The sequence below is a fragment of the Homarus americanus genome, unplaced genomic scaffold (genome assembly GCF_018991925.1).
Source record: "Homarus americanus isolate GMGI-L3 unplaced genomic scaffold, GMGI_Hamer_2.0 scaffold11022, whole genome shotgun sequence".
Taxonomy (NCBI): Eukaryota; Metazoa; Arthropoda; class Malacostraca; order Decapoda; family Nephropidae; genus Homarus; species Homarus americanus.
Genome location: NW_024737068.1, coordinates 16,311,798 through 16,334,232, shown reverse-complemented (window position 1 = coordinate 16,334,232; position 22,435 = coordinate 16,311,798). Strand labels below are relative to the sequence as shown.

Here is a 22,435-nt window from a genome sequence, read left to right as displayed (position 1 = left end):
AGTTGAGGTGTTGACAGCCAGGCAGGGGGGGTGAGGTGAGGTATTGACCAGCCAGAGGGGAGATAACAAAGTGAGTAGTTATCAGTCATAGAGGGAGTTGAAGTTTTCGCTTATAAAATGTCACTGAATTGACTTGGCAGAATATAACTTGCATTGCTGTAATTCTTGAAAGACATTGATTAATTTGAATAGAAACATACTACAGTTTGCACTAGACAACAATTTTAGTAATTATTTAGTACATTTGAGTACAGTACAAGTTTGCCCTAAGGACAATTATTTCTTTTACCTTTTTCACAATATGTATTTAGGATGGTGTGTGCATGTAAATGAAGAAGTTACATATACTTACCGAAAAATACGAGTTGAAAAACTTGTACTTAAATGTACTACACTGAAGGACTGAAATTTTGATCTCTTGTGCAAACTATGTGATGTTTATACTCAAATTATTTGCTATCTTACAAGGATTCCAGCAATGCAAGTTATATTCTGCTAAGTTTAGTCTGTCATATTTTAAAAGAAAAAACTTTAAGCCTAAAACTACCTTCACCCTGTTTTGGAAATGCTTCTTCAGGAGGCCTCTTAACCCAGAGCCCCAAATTTTTTGCCCAAAATCTTCCGAAATTTGGATTTACCGGGTTGGGATCTTTGAGGGTTTACTGTACTGGCAAAATATCATATAACACCTGCAATAAAATGGATTTCAAATTTAAATCATTACATTTGCAAATTTTATAGATTCACCACATTTTTTTAATTGCAATCCTCGACAATAAACTTTGACAAGTAAAATTCCATAAAACCTGAAATAAAAAATGTCTGGCTTAAAGAAGTGAACACTACTATTATTGCCAACGTATTGCCTCTTCCCATATGACTAAATATGCTGTTATTGCAACAGACACATGAGTACAGTTGTCCCATTTTTTATCAGAACTTTATCTAGTGAAGGTGGCTCTACAACCAGTAATTTGATAAAGCTGATGACTCATTGTGCTTGTGTTTACTACTCCAGATACTTTCAAAAACATGGAAAAGATGTGTTTTATATCATGTGATTTCATGTACTGTATGTGGATACAGTGCTCATAACTTAAAATAACGTTAACCTATGAGAAGCCAATCATCATTTACATAAAATCTATTGCTTGCCTCTTACTGGAACCAATTCAAGTCATTCGTACTCACACAATAGTAAGCATCATAATAAAAATGACAGTTATTATCATAATAGCACCATTAGATACAGGCATTGATTGTTAAAATAATGCATATTCTCTTATCTATTGCTTGATTATCTTGAAGGGTTTGGCTGCCAGTGGCTGCAACTACTATAGGTTGGGTGTGAGGCTCAGGAATTCATTCTTTCTCTTGAAATATTCATCAACTCTAGTTATACCATATCTGCCAAGAAAAAAATAAATTATAATGTTTATCATTACAAATGAGAGGAACAAACATATTTACAGTACAATACCTGATAAAAAGGAAAGAGCAAACAATTTCTTATCATACCTACTTATAGAAAATGGAGGATTGACCCTGAAATGCATTTTCTGTCTTTTGACGCAGATTGCACTGCTAAACGCTCCTGTGCTGGCCTGACCCCTCCCGTCCAGCCATATCTCACACTGAGAGCACCCTTCCCATAAGCAGAAATGCTGGAACAGTGGACCAGCACTATCAACCACTAAGTTCCTCCCACTAGCCTCGTAGACTGGCAGATACGTTCCTGCATTGAAAGACTGTGAGGGGGGTGAGATTTCAGAAAATGGCCAGAAATACCGAAGGGAGATCCTGGAAATCCTTTGACATTCATGATTGATACTGATAAAGTTCATTTAACCAGAAAAATACAGATACAGTGGACAATAATAACAATATTAACATGGCTGAACTAATTGAGAGCCTGAGCTATACACTACAATATTACTTAAGTGAGGGTAAAATGCTGTTTGCCTTTTATAAACAAACGATTCATAGTGTTAAGTGTGGGATTCCCTTTTCAGGAAAGTTGATTCATTTAGGATAATATTTTATCAACCTGGCACCAAATGAACCTAAATGATAAGATAAGTGTGGTTAAAGGAATCTTGGGGGAGGGAGACACCCACCCACACTACCACCCCTCTGCCAGCTGCTCCCAGATAAACACTCGTCTTCCACATACAATATACTCCTACACTCATTTGTTCTTATTTTTATCTTTATAGTACTGTATAGTTTACAGTTTTCTCTTTATTTATGACAAATTCTGTGGTTACTCTCATATAAAACTTTACAGTAAATAACAATAATCTCGGAGAAAACAGTTGGTTTCAACAAAAAGAGTCGTTTCATATTGTTTTTATTGTTGATGTAATAGTATTTTAATAACCTTATTATACACTTAAAGACCTTAGTTGTTGAAGTGAAGTAACAACATAACTGATTTTCTTTAAACAGTTCAGGTAGGCAGTGCTATCTCCACCCTCCCACCCTAGATTCACTTTTGGGGGACTGGGGTTTGCCCCTATTATCCCAATTTATTGAGATTCTACTGTAGAGCACAGCAGTAAGAGTTTATATTTTCAATTTTTTACATTTTTAACTTCGCAAATTGTTCATTACTGTGATCCATTTTTTCAAGTAGGTCATTGTCCGCACAACTCTTTTCTGGGTAGTGACCAGAGGTTGTGTCTTAGAGGTACTGGAGGCCCCATAGTGTGTGACAGTGAATCAAGTGTTGGTAAACAAGGTCATAATAAATTTCTTTCATTACTGCAAGAGTGAGTGACTGGCAAGAATGATACAGGATACCGCACTGCTTGTTGAATTTACTGTGAATGGCTTGTATGTGGCTTCTCCAATTTAGTTTATCATCAACAACAAGCCCAAGGAATTTAGTATTTTGTTTCCGTTTGAGGACCGTATTACCAATACGGAGGGTCCAAATCTAGAGGTAAGTTTTCCTTCTGTGAAAGATTGTGTAGTGGGTATTTTCAAGGATTAAGGACAGTTTATTACACATAACCCAGTTCCTGACTTTAGTCAATTCATTGTTCATAGTTCTCATCAAGGAATGGAGATCTGAGTCACTGGCATAAAGAATGCAGTACTATTTTCTGCAAATAAGTGAGCTGGAGTGGACAATATCATTCATGCACAACAAGAATAGTACTGGGCCGAGAATGGAGCCTTGAGGGACACCATAATAAATAGGTGAGGAGTCAGACTGATGATTGTTACAGCAGACATACTGCTTCCTATTAGACAGATACGAGGTAAACCAATTGTGGGATAAGCCCCTAATGCCGTAATGCTCAAGCTTCGACAGGAGGATGGTATGGTCGACAGTATCAAAGGCTTTAGAGAGGTCCAGGAATATTCTGACTTTGAACTGGCTATCAACAAAGGAGTTCAAGCTGTCATTAGTAAAGGACAGCATGGCACTCTCAGTTGATCTTTTTTGCTTTAAATCCAAACTGAGAGTCTGTAAGGATGTTATTGTCACTGCAGAAGGAATTTAGTTTACTACATGCTAGCTTCTCCACTATCTGAGAGGATTGATATGGGGCGGTAATTCTTGAAGAGACATTTATGAGTTTACCGGGAAAAACACCACTAGCGAAGGAGGAGTTACAAATGTGTAGGACTGTGAATCACCACTGAATTATATAATTCCAAGATATATATATATATATGCTCAGGAAATAAGAAGTGGAGTAGTCATATATTTTAAAGAGAAGCTATTACTAGAAGAATGTGAGGAACTAAAAAACAAGAGTGAAGGATACATTATCCTTTCTGTAAATAACTCCAACCAGAATTTTTACATCCTCACATTTGATTCAGCACAAATCAAATGTGAAGATGTGAAAATTCTGGTTGGAGTTATTTACAGAAAGGATAGTCGAGGAGCAGAAATGAACGATAAACTAGTACAAACGATAAGCAGAGCATCTAATCTTGCACGAGGAAACTTAACATTATGTGGAGATTTTAATTTACCCAAAATTAACTAGAACACTCAATTGTGTTAATGATAGAGAAAACTCTTTTTCAAGTATATTTTTGGATCTGTTAAGGGACTTACTATTGAAACAAATCATTGATGCTCCAACAAGGAAAAGAGGTGAAAATGAACCCAGTTTAATAGATTTTCTTATTGTGGATGTAAATGCTGAAGTATTGAATACTGAGTATTAGGAGCCACTAGGTCCAAGTAACCATGCTGTGCTGACATGGGAATATGTTGTGAGAGTTAAACATACAGAAACCACCCCAGGATTTAGTTGTGACTTAAAAGATGGTTCGATTTCAAGAGCTCAGGAATGCTTTCGGGACTCATAATTGAACTGAAATGTATGACAAATATAAACCTTAACGATGAAAAGTGGAATATTCTCAGTAATAGTATATTGAATATTACAAATCGATACATTCCGAAAGAGTGTTTGAATTATGATAAGAACAAACCAATGTGGTGAAACAAAGTGGCTGACAAAGCAGTTAAAAACAAGGTATGTGCCTGGAAAAGGGACTTGGCAAATAAGATTAATCATAGTTTTACGGAATATATTAAAAACAGAAATCAAGCAGCAAAAGATATTAAAAGAGTCAAAAGAAACTTTGAAGGATTCATAGTAGAGAGTTTAAAGAAAAATCGTAAATTATTTTATAAATATATATAAAATCCTCGTGGTACTTAGTATTTCAGCTATTACAACACAAATTAGCGGAGCCTTCTTTGTGCATATTTACAGCTGATTCGCCAGGCAAGAAGATGAAGGTAGCAATGTGTGTGATGGAGGGTGAAGGAGGGGGTTTTGAGAATTGCAGTTAAATGCCAGGTAGCGACGTGTCCTCCTAATATTACATATTAAGTAATTATTAGATGTTTTAATTGCCTGTATGTTGGCCTGGCGAGTAATTGCTACGCATTAACATACCTAGGTATAAAGCTAGATGTCGCATTCTGGATTGAACAAAAAATGGCTTTCTTTCTTCAAAAATTGAAAACAAAATAGAGGTGGGTAAGAAGGTAGGTACCAAGGTATAACAATCCCAATCCCACAACACTGAAATTTCAACACCTCTTACTTACCCAAGGAAATCAAAGTCAATGGAGGAATAGTTTGCTTGAACCATTGCCCAGGAACCCCAAAACAAATGTGAGGCAAGAGCAAACTTGTTGACCCACACATACCAAAGTTCCACATCATGTTCTTTTACTTCTTCTTCAGGTATATCCTGGTAGTGTGACAGATAACTTCGCAGCCACTGTCGTTGAAACTCTGCACTTGGATACCGATTGTAGTCCACTACATCCACACCTTGGGAAGGAAAGTTTATTAATTATTTTTCTGAACACTTTACTTTAAGTGCTTTTTCCTTCATAATAATAAAAGATAAAAGAGAGATAACATATACGGTATATTACTAAATGGCGAGACAGTAAAAGGCTCTTACTGTATTAATACACTGTACAGTAATTGGAAGATGAAAAAAATGACCTTTAGCCAATTTAACTCATTCACTGCATTAACAACTGTAGTTGATTTTTACCTTTAAGCCCCGGGTTAGTGTTCTGGTGGCAGCACCCACACCCCCTTCCCCCCTGGGGTAAATCGAGAAAAATCAACTTTTCCCAAAATAATTTTAAACCCTTTAAAATGATAAAACAATAAAAAATAAGTAATAAAAACTATAAATTGACCCTCAAGAAACTTCCCTGGCTGCGCAGAGGGAGGGAGGAGGGCGGGAGATAAGGAGACAGTGTTGGTTTGACAGCCGACGCTCGTGGTCCCTCTGCACTTAGCAGCTATTTTTAGCTTGCCTTTGTGTTTTTACAGTAATACTACCCTACAATACAACTACAGTACATTGCTTTTAGCAATATTACTTTGATACAACATGATAAAATAGACAAACAATGAAAATTAAACAAACAAAAGTAGGTAAGTGCATTCAGGAAGCTTCCCTGTGGCTGAGCATGTGGTGTGACAGGTAAATAGTCACACTGGAACCTGATAACCCGCGCTGGGCATTTAAATAGTGGCAGGAAATAGGCGTGCGTTCTGGAACATCACCCGGGGCGCGCTGGTCGGACGTTCTGGAACATCACCCAGGGCCCAAGGGTTAAATTTATCGTACTACACCATGAAAATCGTCTAGTCTATGGCGTAAAAAATTTTTCCCGTTAAACTGACTATGTTCCAAGTGTTTGCATGCCCTGGATTACACTGCCATCTTTTGATAAAAGGCTCAACCACAACACACACATATGCATGCAGAGTCGCAGATGATGACTGACAGTCATATGAGATTTTTTTTATCGCCTATCATCCAAATAAAAGACGAGCCCGGGAGGGTGCAACGACATTCACTGAGTGACTTGAAAGCAGGGGATACTTGTCACAAATGATCTAGCGACTTCAGAGAAGATGCACTGTGGTCGCCATGATGCCGACCAGAGATCGTATAAGAAATTGTCCCAAACACATTAATTGAGAGACAAAGAAAATAAAAGTCACTCTATTTCCTCACTGTGCTAAGATGTACAGTAAAAATACCGTATATAAAATCCTCGTGGCACTTAGTATTTCAGCTATTACAACACAAATTCATGGAGCCTTCTTTGTGTGTATTTACAGCTGATTCGCCAGGCAAGAAGATGACGGTGGCAGTGCGTATGATGGGGGGTGAAGGAGGGGGATTTGAGAATTGCAATTAAATGCCAGGTAGCGACATGTCCTCCTAATATTACTTATTAAGTAATTATTAGATGTTTTAATTGCCTGTATGTTGGCCTGGCGAGTTATTGCTAGGCAGTAACATACTTTGGTATAAACTAGGCGTTGCATTCTGGATTGAAAAAAAAAAACTAATATCCAGATGTTTTCCTCTAAAATTTAGAGTCTAAATCAACTGGACCAAGATCTCATTCCTAATCATCTTGTTCATCTTCTTTTAGTAAAGAAACCAGTTCTTTATTCTTTAGCTTTTCTCCAGTGTTTCCAAGCAGCTCTCCTCTGATTTCCTCTGGTTGCATGTCACTAAATCCTCCCCACTTGCACCATGCATGTGATCAGGGGCTCCACTGAGGGGAAGCCAGTGAAATCATTCACTGCTTCAGGCCATAGAGCCTTCCAACAGGAGTTCACACACTTGCTAGTGATTTCATCATGACTCAGTTTAACATTTGCTATGCAGTCAGCAATGGAGTAATTTTTCCACATCTCCACCCCCTCCTGGGTATCTTCTTCCAGTGCCTTGTGGATCTTGGAAAAACTGCAGCTGAGGTATTATGACTTGAAAACCAATTATTCCTTGGTCAAGAGGCTGAGCTTTAAGGAAATAGAATACAGTACAGTACAGTACAGTACAGTCCAGTACAGTACAGTACAGTACCTGTAATGAATTCTAATCCTTATTCCTTAAATAAATGACTCACCATCAACAATAAACGAACAACACAATAATTAACTTACGTACCAGCAAATTCGTTGAAGTGGTTGGCAACATCAAATGGCTGAAAATTAGCCCCTCCATATTCATAGTCTATGAAACCCACTTTCTGAGTTTCTTGGTTCCAAATGACATTACCAAGGAGGATGTCATTATGACTGAAGACCACGGGGCACCCTAGACCGGTGAGGCATGACTCCAATTCATCAACTTCTTTACTTAGCAAAGATTTGTTATAACCACATTTATCTATTCTGGAAAAAAGAAAGAAGAATTAAAATGTAAGAAACCTTGTGTTGTACTAGGGAACAGCATGGGGCATATCTGAACAGGAGGAAGACAAAGAAAACTCACAACCTCACTTACCCTGAAGACAAAAGGTCATGGGAGGCTTGGATGTGGAGTGTTGTGTGGGGACATAGTCTCATCAACTACTGTACACAAGTGTTGGATACAGACTGCGGAAGGTGGTGGATTTAAAACCAACACTGGACCTGAAGAGAGACTGGCGTCGAAGATTAAGGGGTGGTAACGGTCTCCAGGAGCACCCCAGCATGATGAATAATGTTCAGTGTATTGATTCTAGCCTCAGTGGCTAAGGAGTACACCTCACATCCATAATCCAGTTTGGGTTAAACTAGCATGTGGTAAAGGCGTAGCAGAAATCATCAGTCAGCACCCCATGACATGTGCCCCGTGACTCTCAATCACTTGAGAGCATGCTGGCAGGACTGTTTGAGGTAATGAATATGTGGATACCACATATGCCGGTTGTCGAAGATTAAGCCCAGGAAACAGATCTGTGGCACACTGCACACGGCAACCATAGAGCTGTAGATCGCGATCTGGTTGAACACCCCACCCCTGAGGTGGTATAAATTCATGGCAATGGTCTTCACGGGAGAAAATCTGAAACCATACCTTGTGGTCCAACGAGAAACCTTGTCTAGTGCAAGTTGCATGCGAAAATTTGCATACCGAATGGGCAAGTCTTCTACATATACAGTGGTCCCTCGGTTAACGAACACAATTCGTTCCAGAAGGTCATTCGTTAACCGAAAATTTCGTTAACCGAAACCATTGTTTCAATGGGATTTTGGGTAATTGGTTCCAGCTCACCAAAAATTACATACAAAGTAAAAATAAATGCAGTAAAGTACACTTACTTTGAGGTGAGTATGTAGAAGGCTCCTAGTTGATGATGATGATGGGAATTAGAAGTGGGGGTGGAGAATGGAGAAGAGAAAAAAGTGGGGGTGGAAGAGAAATCACCCCATGCTTCATGCAGTCATTTCACCCATAAAATTTTAAGTTCACTAGGTGTAATTCAAGAATATTTTCTTTAAATCAACATTGCACTGCACTATATATTGTCAATATGTAAAATAAATTTCAGAATGACCAATAATTGTACTGTAAAAACCGTAAAAATAGTTTATGTTCAAGAGAGCCACAAGCAAGATGTTACCTCTACTGACCAGAGATACAAACTGACGCCTTTGTGGGCGAGTCAAGTGGCTGAGAGGCGCACCAAAAACTAGTTTCCTGTAATACAATTATGTTAAATAAGTGTTAAAATGACTAAAAAGATGTATAAAATTTTTTGGCATCCCCAATCCATCCTTTTTTTTCTTTGCCATTAGTGGTTAGCTACTTCAATTGTTTCATTTATTAACATTAAATAATGTTACTTAAAACATATACCCCGTATATTAATTTTTTTACATTAAATTTACTACAGCTAAAACCAGGGACTCATTTTCTTCATTTTCTCGTGTAGAACTATCGTCCCCGACTCCCGGCTGTAAACACAAACGAAAACAATGGCGTCCCATCTCCTCTTGTGTGACCATATTATTATTCATTTATATGTACTGTATAAAGTGCATTCAGAAACATTATTTAAATATATTGTTTGCACTTTTCATTAATTGTATTGTTTTGGGGGGAGAGGAGGGTAAAAAGTCACACAAAAGATATGAAAAGGTCACACTTGGGAACATATCTCATTATTATTGCTTTATTTTAATGGTAATTAATGATTCGCAATAAGACGATTCACCTCACACTGCAATATTGGAGGACACATTAACGTTGTTATTCAAGGCTTAACTGTACAGTGGTCCCTCAATCAAAGAACACAATTGGTTCCACAGAGTCAGTTGTTAACCGAAAATTTCGTTAATCGAATCTATTATTTCAATGGGATATTGGGTAATTGGTTCCAACTCACAGAAAAAGTATACATATAAAGTACTGTATATAAACTAAATACAGTACTGTACTGTACAATATACAGTACTGTATAATAATAAATAAAAAACAATAGAATACTGTATTTTAATTTACTTTGAGGTGTGTATGTCGTATTTCCGGCTGCTTTGTTTACATATCAAACAGCTAATTGTAGAGGCAGTCGATGATGACATGCCTAATTCGTGTTTCATAATAATTTCTGCACTGTATATTATCAATATGTTCACTAATATTATCAATATGTTCACTAAATTTCAGAATGAGCAATAATTTTAGTGTAAAAAGGCAAAAATATTCAAGAGACCAACAAAATCGATGTTCACTCCACTGTAAGCAAAGCTAAACTGAGAAGCGTTGTTGGGTGATTCAATCAGTTGATGGGCGCACAAAAACTGTTCCCTGTACTGTCTATATTATCAACATGTTAACTAAATTTCAGAATGACCAATAATTTTATTATAAAAAAATGCAGAAATGTTCAAGAGACCAACTTTCTTGATATTTACTCCACTAGAAACAAATGTAAACATAGAACCGATTACTGTATTGGCGAACTAGCCGATCACCTGATGCACACAAGAAAGTGTGTTTCTCGTAAGGCTGTCGTTAATCGAAGTTTTGTTCGTTAATGGAACTGAAAATCCATATGGGAGCTAATTCGTTAACCGAAATTTCGTTAATTGAGCCGTTTGTTAATCGAGGGATCACTGTATAGAGTTCATTAACTGATGTTGATAAAATATCCACCACAATCACAATAAATTTAGGATTTTGGGGTGACATTCTGGTAAAAGAAAAGACGTATTTAGGGCATTTGCCCAATTTCTTAAGGGGTGATTACCTGAAAATATGTTATTTCTGAATTTGGGGGGGGGGTTGCCTCTGCTTCCTATGCATATACAGTATTCCTCTTTATAAAAATAAGTACTATGAAAGACTAAAGACATGTATGCCTATTAATTTCTTCCCTAGCTGGGATGAGGGGTAGCTTAGTGAGGAATTATCACGGGACCTATATGGCATGTAGGCGAGGTAGGGTAGGAGAGGGATAGGAAAGGGATAGGGAAGGTAAGGGGAGGTGGAGGGTAGATTGAGTGATTGTGGTAATTACATCCCTGGATACGTAACAGCTTAGGTCATATGTCGCCGAATTAAGATTAAGGTTTAAAAGACTAAAATAAAATAAAGTGAGTTAAACACACAATAAATAACACAAAACTTTCATAAAACCATTTAAACATTAGTAAATAAAACTGAAAGCTTATGTAGAAGGTTGGCTTCCTCCACAAAGGCGAGGACGTTCCTTCCCACGTTACTCATTCCTCCCCCCAACAGTTAGTGAGAGTAGAAGCAAAACTTGTTGCCACAGAAGAAAATTTAACCTAACCCTGGGAAGAAAATGTCTGGTTTTCTGAGGTCCGGTTTCAAGGGTCTGTACCTGTACATGATGAACCACTGCACACTTGTATGGTGGTTTTATTGAATAAATATCTCTATCTAAGTGCTATGCACAGGAACTGTACTTACATCATCTGCTTGTTGACATCTTCAAATGAGCTTGGTGTGAGTTTCAAAAAAGCTTGTAATTTAGGAAATAGTACAGGATGTTCTACATCGCCCACCTATAAACAAGAAAAATAAACATGCATGGAATTTTAGGTTTCTCTGAAGTGCCAGTACAGTTTATGTCATCATTACCTAAATTAGTTTACAAAAATCCCCAATCCACTTTACAAGATGACGTAATAACAACTCCAGAAACTGCTTTATGCCAATTTATTTCAACTAACAAATTTCTACTACTCTTAATACAGTGAACCCTTGCCCAACGCTAGTTTGTCTAACGCGATTTTTTCTGTACAGTATGTGTTTAAATATACTGTATGTGACCAAATAATTTGCCCAACTCGGAAAATTTGACTATAAGTGGGTTAACAACGAGTCGCCTCCTCCCCCGCTCTGCCTCCGCCATGCACCAGTTGGAGATACCCGCCAGTCTCGCTTACATGCTCGTACTGCCAACATTTTACTAAAGTGGGTTTGGAACTTTTTGTGTTTTTGCATTGCTTTGTGTTTGCCCTTGCAGTATGGCCCCAAACACAGTAGAAAAGTCGTGACATTAGCCGAGAAAAGAAAGAATTGTAATGATTGTTTATCAGACCACAGCTTACAGCCCAGAGAACTACAACACATATAACATTAAGTAGATGCCCTCGTGGTAACCCACATACACACCCTACAGTCCCAGGAGAGCTGACTGCCACTAAGTACTTGAGTTAACCGTGTGATATGACCGTGTTAAAGTAACCACATCCAGCCAAGACACACCTGGGCGGTTATAATTAGGAAGCATTACTGACCTGCGACGTGACAGCGCACCTGGGCAAACACAGCTGTCCAGATCTAAGGAGTTAAGTGTTAATTAGGAGAGGTCATCTGCTGGCTCTCCTCCAATATAAAGGCCCTGCAGCCCCTTCTGCAGGTCATTTTCATTCATTCACCCATTCATATTCAGATGACTTTCACAACACTATCGACGGAAGACGGAGTCACGCTCGTCACTAGTCGAGGTGGGGAGGGAGACTTCACTCCACAGCACTGAGTCGCCAGCTAGCAGGGTCTCCCATAGTATACATAGTTCATTAGCACCTGCTGGGCCTCCCTCAGGTCACACGTGAGTCACTGTCAGAGCTATTAATCTGAAAACCACAGCTTCTCCCCGACTTACGACCTACTCGACTTACGACCTGCCTCAGTCGTACCAAAATTTGGTCAAATTACGTATTTTTGAGTCCCAACGTCAGTACACAGACAAAATTTTCATCTGTAATTCACTTTAAAATGGCTGGCAAGCTTAAAAGTGAGAGTTTTGTGGTGCTGAGAAGAAAAAGAGACACCCATTTTAGATTTTCTATGTACAGTATATTATTTAAGCATTTTCGACTTACGACCATTTCGACTTACGACCTGGATTTGGGTCCCTAACCCCGTCGTAAGTCGGGGAGGAGCTGTACTTCCTAGACTGTAACTGTTGTGTGGATGAGCACTTGGCTTACACCATGTAAAATCAAACCTGACTGTGCTAAATTGAAAATAGGGGAGTAATTTAGGGAATCGTGTTACATTGAAGAACTAGAATCAAATCGTGTTAAATCAGGGGTCTACTGTACTTTGTATCAATAAATAGACTGGACATTATTATTGGCAGAAAACAAAAACACCTGTTACTAAACCATGCTGGACAATAATGCTTTTATTTGAAGTACTGTACTAGTACAGTTCTTTTACTTTTACATTTAATTAGCAGTTTACAGAAATTCTGGACCCACTATGCACCTTATTTCTCCTCATAAGTTTTTAACCAACATTTCATCAACATGAACATAACTGTCACAGACATCAAGGGTTTAACTGAAGTGTAGATTGAGATATTTTACCTTTATTTTATGATATCTAGCCATTTCTTGTGAGATGGCCCTCCAAATAGGTTCCTGAACGACAAGGTCGGGAGAAATGGGGGAACCTTGGGTGAATCCATAGCACAGTCCATTACTAAAGGTTGCATACAGTGGTGGACAACACCCAGATCTGTGTAAAACCTGAAAAATTTATATCATGAGATGAAATAATTCAAAAGGCGAAGTATAAAACTTTACTAAACTTATACTCAATAACATAAATTACAACAAAGTTTGTCAATGTTTAATGATCCTACCTACTTATAGTCAGCATGTATCTGAACACATATTGATTGTTTATTCTTACCTCAAAGCTTTTTTTTTCTGCATTTCTATCAATAAACATTTCTGTCATGCAGCCATAAACCCTCACTAGCAGTTGACTGTTCCTGTCTTCACACCACACTCCGATCAGTTGATTTGTAATACCTTCTGTGTATACCTGATAATAAGAAAAGCAATAAAGAATTGTACACTGAGAGAAGGGCTATTACATTTGGGGGTGAATTACAGGACCTCACAAAATACCACAGAGGGCGACCTCACTTTACCTGGTGACCTGACAATGGTAACCTCACAATATATCAATATATGACTGCTGAGGGTGACCTGACCACGAGATCTGAGGTCGACGAGTTCCATAACAATTTAAATAATGAATTACTTAATGCACAGGGCAGAATATACCATACATAAAACTCAGATCAAATGACAATGACCCCAAATGGATAAATAATTATTTAAAGAATATTATTGGACAAAGGAAGGCGATAGGTAGGAGAATAAAACGTGTTGAAGTTTACGTCCGAGATTATTATAAAGTATTGGCCAGTAGGGTTAAGACCGAGATAAGAAAAGCAATGCGAAATAATGAACTGAAGGTAGCAAGGGAGGCGAAGTCAAACCCTAAGGGATTCTTCCAAATGTATCAAACTAAACCATGAGACAAGATTGGACCAATACAGTCAGATACCGGTGAGCTAACTGATAACGACGGGGAAATGAGCAATAATCTGAACAGATATTTTTCAACAGTTTTTGCCACTGAAAACTTAAACATAATACCCAAGGCACCGACTATATACGGAGATAGTGAAGAAAATAGATTAAGCGTGATCGTAGTGACTAGTAACGATGTTAATAAACAAATAGACAAACTAAAGCCTAATAAGTCACTAGGTCCCGATGAGATATTTGCCAGAATATTAAAGGAATGTAAGGAAGAGCTTAGTATGCCCTTAGCAAATTTGTTTAATATGTCATAAAAATGGGTTTAGTACTTAACAGTACTACCCTCTCTAATGTTGCCCACTTTCGGTATCTCGGCTCCCACCTGTCCACCACAGCAGATATCGATGAAGAGATTCAGCATCGGATCAGATGTGCATCTCAAGCCTTTGGCAGACTCTGAAATTGTGTCTACAGCTGTAGGGAGCTGAAATTATCAACAAAGCTACACGTATATCGAGCAGTGGTCCTCCCCACCCTGCTATATGGCAGTGAGACATGGGTCACATACAGGAGGCACCTCAAGGCACTTGAAAACTTTCACCAAAGTACTGTAGTCTACGTTCCATCCTCCGAGTTCGCTGGGAAGACAAGAGAACAAATGCCAGTATTCTTGCTGACACCAACTTTAGGAGCATCGAGGCTACCATTATCCATGAACAATTACGTTGGACTGGCCATGTTACCCGCATGGATGGCAGCAGACTGCCAAAGCAGCTACCTTACAGTCACCTAACGAATAGTAAACGTAACGCCAGTGAGCAATTGAAAAGGTACAGTATAAGGATAGTCTTAAGACAAACCTGAAAAAGTGCCAAATCGACCCCTTCACCTGGGCGTCGATTACTCCACATCATAACGCTTGGAGAAGCACCGCATGAGAAGGTGTCAATGCTTTTGAGTTAGCCCGACTGCAAACCGAGGCAGACAAGCCCTAAAGCCGGAAAGACACTGCCACCGTCCCTCCCACAGTAGATGGAGCCCTCCACATGTGCAACGAATGGTAATTACGCTGCCTGTCCCGTATCGGCCTCTTTAGTCACCTCAAAATTCACCAACCTAGGTGACATCCCTAATAACTCATATAATTGTATCATAGCTGGATGATCGGCATACTCGATTCCGAGTGACAGCAAAGTAGTAGTAGTAGTGGTGTCAGGGACGAGAGTATCGACCCCAAAGCCAACAACTGCTGCAGATATTGACTATGAGGCAACAGTCACTGAATGCCGCATAGAAGTCAAGTTTAGTCACTTTTTGGGACATCTAGAATCTAACCCTATTTTCCCCATTGATTACAGTACATGTAATTATATATCGCGATTTAGTATACAGTCAACCCTCGCTTTATGCGTTACCCTGCCGAACACGGAATGCTCACTTTCCACGGTGTGTGTACCGTTTTACGCGGAGAGCGGCGCAAGCAGGGTGCGCACAAGGTCGCCAAGTCATCAAAACATTACCGAGTTCTTCACCCGCCACCCACCACATCCGGCCCAAGTCAGTGATAATGATAGTGAGGATATGGACTTATATGGACTTTGAGGGGTTTGACAAAGAGGTCCTGCAAGCCTCTGTGGTGGATAGTGATACAATTGATACAAGTGATACAGGTGAGGGCCAATAATTAATCTGCCCTCTGCCTCGGAACCAACCCCCCATCCCCGTGTGCCCAGCCATCTTTTCTACTAATGCAAGTGTTAAAAAACCTAATATTATTGAAATTTCTCTTAATTATTAATTGTGTGTGCGTACTATCATAAAATTAAGAAGTTATTTTTACTACAACGTAGGTATTGTGTCTGAAAAAGTGGAGTTTGGGGGTCGGCCCGGTCTCTATTTCAATTAATCCCATATGTTATGTTGTTCACTTTACGCGTTTCTCACTTTACGTGGGCCGCCGTGGGTTCAATTGACCGCGTAAAGTGAGGGTTCACTGTATAGCAAACATCGTTGGACCCTATCTCGCGATATATCCCGATCCTATATGAGATTTCACCATAATGTCCATATTATTTAGATTCATTTGGTGTTGGGTTAATAAAACATTAACATAAATTAATAAATTTTCCTAAAAAAATCACACACTTAACCTCACCTAAGTTATTGCATCATATTAAATTCTTGGTGCTTTGTTTAGTTCAAACAGCTGACCATCCTCGCCTGGTTGGGTCTGGTTAGTACTTGGATGAGTGACCGACTAGCTCTTGGAACACAAGGACTCTATTGTAAACAATCAGCTCTCCATCCCCCATGCTTACAACAACTGTCTTTAGCACTTACAGGTACAGTACTCAGTAGTAAATAATATTGAAGCGTATTTATCAACACTTGATAAATACCGGTAATACTGTATCATATTGTGCATCTGCCTATTCCCTGGTTTATTCATTAATCAGTTGTCTTAGTGTACTAGAAGCCAAATTGAGCCATCATGTAACATTCAAAGGTAATAAATAACATTGTTATAAACATATCTCCATATCAAATACTATACATTGTTATAATGACCCCACTGTAAGCGAATTTGCTGAGAGCTCTCTCCCTCTCTCTATGAACACATCCTGATCAATCAAGGCATATTATTGTACATGTTGGAACACATGTACAGTAGCCCTAATTACATTAATTATTATGTGGAAAAAATTTTCATTATATAAATTTCACTACAGTACAAGTAGTATTTCTGTGGGACACACCCCTAACATATAAGGAGGACCCTTATACATATTTATACATTAAATATTGCAACAAAAATATAGACTAATTTTACTTAAAATTCTTTTTAAACTAATCATAGAAGACAAAAACTAAATCTATACCTAAAGAAGCAAACTTCAGTAATTGTATGACATCACCTTGTCTTGTACCTAGTGGAAGTCCTGCCGAGTTCCTGTTTACTGAACTCGCCAGCAATTTTGTTATTGCTGGAATTTTAATGTTTAGTATTTCAAGGGAACAAAAGGGATAGTTTCCATAATCACAGAATTCTTTGGGTGTATCGTTTGATATCGGTAACACTACACACCCTATTGTACCTTAGGCACCTGAAAACTACTGCTGCATAGTGCTGACCATTAAATTTACCCGAGAATATTTCCTAAACATATTTAATACCACAAATAAATAAAGAACACTCAAAACCTGATGATATTCCTAAAAAAATATGTATACACTCAGCACTATTGGTTGCATTAGTTAATTTACTAAATTAAAGTCCATTCTATGAACTAAAATTCCAGTGTTTATATTTACATAAATCATTCTGCTTCCTCACCTTAAATTCAAGTTTATCTTGTTTCCAATCTGGTTGAACATGTTGAACAATCTCCTTAGCTCCCTCCTGTAGTCCTCTTACACTTGACCCATCCACAGTCAGTTCTAATTTTGGTGTCATGTTTGAAGCCTCAATATCTTAAGAAGCAGAGAAAAAAAAAAGCATAAATTATCCACAGTACTTATCTTCACTGTACAAAAAATAAACATTAATTTCCATGTTATTGTACAGGAATGTGTCAGAAATTCTTAACTATTCACTTTAACCTTCACTCCACGACCAGCCAAAGGGGCAGTATAAGTACAGTAAGTTCTCACTCAACGTTAATCCTTTGAACGAATCCACACTATAACGAAAGCAAGTTTTTACTACGGTAACCATTTGCCGATTAACGAAAGAATGTTTTACTATTACGAATGGTAATTCACCCCCATCTTTCTGCTTTCTCACCACCATCACCACCACTATCAAACAGGGAGGTACTACTGCCTGGGAAGATATTGGAAGCATAATGTGTTGTCTAATGGTTAGACCCTGCTGCCATATGGCATCACAAAACTTGTGACCAAGTCCCAGGTTGCTGATCTGACTTTCTGCCTCATTTACACACAATTGCAGGGTCTCAATTGTTTCTCTTACTTTGACAACACAACATATATATATCATTTCTCACTTTTAATCTTTCTTAGACTAAATGGAGTGCACATCATGATGCCGTAAAGCCTCTCGAGAAACAATTTGAGAAGCTGATCACAGCCCTGGAAACATTGACGGATCAAAGAGAAAATGTTGACACAAGAGGAACAGCTGAAGTTTTGCTTAAAGCTGTATGTGATTTTTATTTCTTGGGTTACCTTTCTTTTTGGTGTGATGGACTGGAAGAAGTGAATCTCACACAGAAGTATTTGCAAACAGAAGGAATAAGTCTTGAAAAGTGCACTGTAAAGCTCAATGGTTTGAAATTGTTTCTTTGAGGTCAGCGGAATGAAATTGTGGAGAGCAATTCAATATGCAACTACACAATGCATCTCCATGGAAACAAGAGGGAGGATAAGATGTAAGAAAATGATGCCAGGAGAGATGGCTATGGATGCTGGACTGACAATGCAAGAAGAAATGAGGAGATCAATGTTTGAATGCTTAGACCGATTTAGTCTAGAATTGGATGCTCGTTCAGAGGCCATGGATATCATCTTGTCAATATTTGCAGCTATTCAGCCAAGCTATTTGCTTTCTGCAAAAGAAGAACAACTTCAGGGGAGTATTTCAAATTCAAGCATGACCAAGATTTTTAATGAAATTTCTAATGAGGATGTCATGGTAGAAATTATGCGACTTCACAGACACACGGAGGCTGCCAAAATCACACCTGAAGAAGCAAATAAATGGACAGTCTTGCAGTTCCTGAAGTTTATTGTCAAATGTGACTTTTGTTAAACCTTGCCAAACTTGTCATTGTGCCTGAGATTCTTTTTAACAATATGTGTCTGTTGCATCATGTGAAAGAAGTTTCTCGAAACTGAAACTCATCAAGAATTATCTTCATTCTAGCATGACTCAGGCAAGATTGAACAGCCTAGCTATGATTTCTATTGAAAATGAATGTGCCCAGACATTTAATTTTGATGAAAAAATTGGTAAGTTTGCTGAAGCTAAGTCACGAACGATGAGGCCGTAAAACTAATACACTGTATATATTTTTTTACGTTAGATGAAAGTATACCGCTTGTATCTCGTGGTTTCCTATATTTTTAGAACAATCTAGTGCTATTGGTCCAGTTTCTGATAAAAGTGAGTTGAAGAAGGCTGCGCCCTTCTCATTGTGTAATACTTTATTTAATGTGTAACTTGTAGTTATATACAGTATGGTTTCTGTACTTTGTATATTTGAATTACTTTTATGTGCTTTGTTGTATCGTGTAAATTTTGTTGAAATTAGGAAATACAATTGTTTATATATACTGTAGATTTCCTAAATATCAACCACATTTACAAACCTGCTTTTTATTTATGAATATTACACTTGATGTGGGCTACATTATACTTTAGTAAAAAAATAATATTTTCCATATTAATAGAAGAAAACTAAAACTTTTATAATATTTACTTTGTATAATTCAAAATTCCTTAAAATTATATTTTTTTTGTCATTCGTCTCAGTAGAGGAAGAGTAAGGGGGCAAAGGAATGCCCTGCCCTGGGTGCCCAGTACTCTAGGGACGATTGTGTATTTTACTTTTACTGTACAGTGGTCCCTCGGTTGGTCGCCTCGGTTAACGAGATTTCGGTTAACGATTTACCTTCCATAAGATTCTTAACTTCGGTTAACGAGTAATCCCTCGATTAACGAGTTTTTTACGAGCCGACTTCAACATGTTTTCGCTTGCATTTGGCGGTCCACCAGCTGTAGTATTAGTCCGCCAATACAGTAATCGGTTTTAGGGCTTAAATGCCTTACTATTTTAGTAAATATCAAGAAGTTTATACTATTCAATAATTTTAAAAGTTTAATATTAACTTTTTTAGTCATTTTTACAATTATTGAACATAATTGAAGGTAAAGAAACTAGTTTCTGGCGTGCCATCCAGCCTGTTAACACACCAGACAGGCGTTAGCCTCTCTCTGTTTTCAGTGGAGGTAACATCTTACTTGAGACTCTCTTCAACTAAATGCTTTTTTTTCTGTGTTTCCAAGCAAATTATTGGTCATTTTGAAATATATTTTACATATTGACAATATATAATGCAGTGCAGTGTTGATTTAAAGAAAATAATCTTGAAATACACCAAGAGAACTAAAATTTTATGGGTGAAATGGTGCCATGGGGTGACTTCTCTTCCACCCCAATGCCTTCTCTTCTTCCTTCTCCACCCCCATTTTAATTCCCATCATCATCATCATCATCATCATCCAGGAGCCTTCTACATACACACCTCAAAGTAAGTGTACTTTTCTACCTTTTTTGTTGAATTTAGGCTATTTTCGGTGAGCTGGAACCAATTACCCAAAAACCCATTGAAACAATGGTTTCGGTTAACGAGTTTTTCGGTTAACGAGCAACCTGCTGGAACGAATTGTGCTCGTTAACCGAGGGACCACTGTATATTTATTCATCTCTGGAAGGAAGGGGTGCCAGTGGATAGGTCCGCCCCGGGTGCCAAATACTCTAGGAACGCCCCTGGTTGTATGAATCACACAACAACATTATTCATAGTGCTCTTCCCAAGACACATTCTCTCGTTCATGGAGGAGCTCCGTGTGGCAGAGTGGAGCTGATCTTTACTGTGGCCCCGCTCAACATTAGGCTGGTTAGCAGTGGCAGTTTTTTCCTCTTTTGAATTTATGGAGTCATTAATAAATCTTCATCGCCAAGTTATTAGGATTGCTATTGTGTATCGTCCTGGTCACCCAGGTACAGATAGGGAGTTCATGGACCAAGTTGGCTTGTTTTCAGAGACTTTCTCAGGGAAGAATGAGAGACAGTTGATCTGTAATGACTTTAATTATTGTGTTGACAACCCATCTCTTGAAACATTTTTCCTATGATTTATAGGAAATTCTACGATCTACAAAATTTAGTGAATCATATGTTGTGTCCAACACATCTTTCTGGATACACTCTAGATCTAGTTTTGCTTCCAGCTGACTGTGTATTACATGTTGCAATTGACCTGATTGATCTAGCAGTCTCTGACAATGCTTTGGTTACTTTTGGTTTTAATATATATATATATATATATATATATATATATATATATATATATATATATATATATATATATATATATATATATATATATATATATATATATATATATATATATCTTGATAAAATCACACGGAAAATGGAAAAACGGAGCACCTAGATTTTATCAAGATTTATCTTATCCATTTTCATTGTGGATTTACATGAAATATATATATATATATATATATATATATATATATATATATATATATATATATATATATATATATATATATATATATATATATTAAAAAATTGCTGGATCCCCAAAACGATAATTTTACCAGGTTTGGTTAGGTTAGGTTTTGTTAGGTTTGGTGTGATTTACACATCAAAAAATCGCAACAAACATAATTTCAACTACAATTTAAAAAAACAACAACAATGATTTTCGATTTGTTTTCGATTTAATCTTAAAAGTAATCATGAGTGGGCAAAATGCCAGAGAAGAAGTGTCTTAGAATCGTCTAAACTATTGATTCAAACAAAAATAAATAAATACAAAATTTAAGCATTCAAAATCGATGGTTCCCCTAAAAGATAATTTTACGAACATTAGTATCATACACAAGCATTATATACAGTACTGTTAATCATTCTTCCATTTTCTCTCTACTGACCTGGCCGTGGGCACCCTGAGGGCCATGGTCCACTCCCTATTCTCAGTCAGCTCCTGGGAGGCGACGTGACCTTTATAAATTAAGCCATGGGTACACCAGGGTACACCACAGGTCCGATAGTCTCTACTATCAACATACTTCATGTCTTGCTTATACAAATTGCTCATATCACTTTTTAGAACCTTCAATAAATTCTTAATCTGCATAAATCAGCCACATCAAAGTGGCTTGTGACAAATTACAAAGGCTGGGTTATGGAGTACACTTACCCACTCCCTCACCGGCACTGACAGCTCACGCCCCAGCCGCCTCCTCACTACTCCGTCAGCTGTGGTTGTTGTCGCCACATGCCACAGTGTTGCCCCCTACCACAGGAGAGAGAATATGCTAAGCTTGTTCTGAAAATGTGCTAACATGGCCCAAAATATGCCAAAGGAAAATGAAATTACGCTAACTATATGCTCTTGCCATTTATATTTTATACTTTTCTCTAATATCTTTCAATAATGCAACACAAAATATATTTGAAGTATTTTTTGGTAGGTAAATAATCATAACATAAAAATAAGTCAGGAAAAATATGCAATTTAAATATATAACCTACAGACTACATACA

General features: G+C 37.8%; 1 protein-coding gene across 2 annotated transcripts; it reads right to left on the bottom strand.

The window, feature by feature from the left end:
- Positions 1-239: 239 nt before the first annotated feature.
- Positions 240-22,136, bottom strand: LOC121873019 (ethanolamine kinase 1-like). 2 transcript variants are annotated; one of them, XM_042376286.1, is made up of 8 exons: positions 22,089-22,136; positions 17,452-17,588; positions 13,474-13,608; positions 13,146-13,307; positions 11,236-11,330; positions 7,480-7,706; positions 5,090-5,318; positions 240-1,407 (listed from the first exon to the last, which is right to left on the bottom strand). In XM_042376286.1, exons 2-8 carry the CDS (start codon positions 17,569-17,571, stop codon positions 1,335-1,337), a joined length of 1,041 nt encoding a protein of 346 aa, XP_042232220.1. In that variant the 5' UTR covers positions 17,572-17,588; positions 22,089-22,136; the 3' UTR covers positions 240-1,334. The 2 variants fall into 2 exon arrangements, with proteins under 2 accessions (XP_042232220.1, XP_042232219.1); XM_042376285.1 differs by lacking the exon at positions 22,089-22,136 and adding an exon at positions 21,820-22,021.
- Between the last annotated feature and the right edge of the window lie 299 nt (positions 22,137-22,435).

Bases quoted from the DNA above. Each gene is read 5' to 3' on its own strand.
- LOC121873019 (XM_042376286.1), bottom strand. From the start codon at position 17,571: ATGACACCAAAATTAGAACTGACTGTGGATGGGTCAAGTGTAAGAGGA. The intron at 11,331-13,145 runs GTAAAATATCTC...TCTTGTTTATAG, and splicing joins CTAGATATCATAAAATAAAG to GTGGGCGATGTAGAACATCC. The intron at 7,707-11,235 runs GTAAGTACAGTT...TCTTTTTTCCAG, and splicing joins GATGTCAACAAGCAGATGAT to AATAGATAAATGTGGTTATA.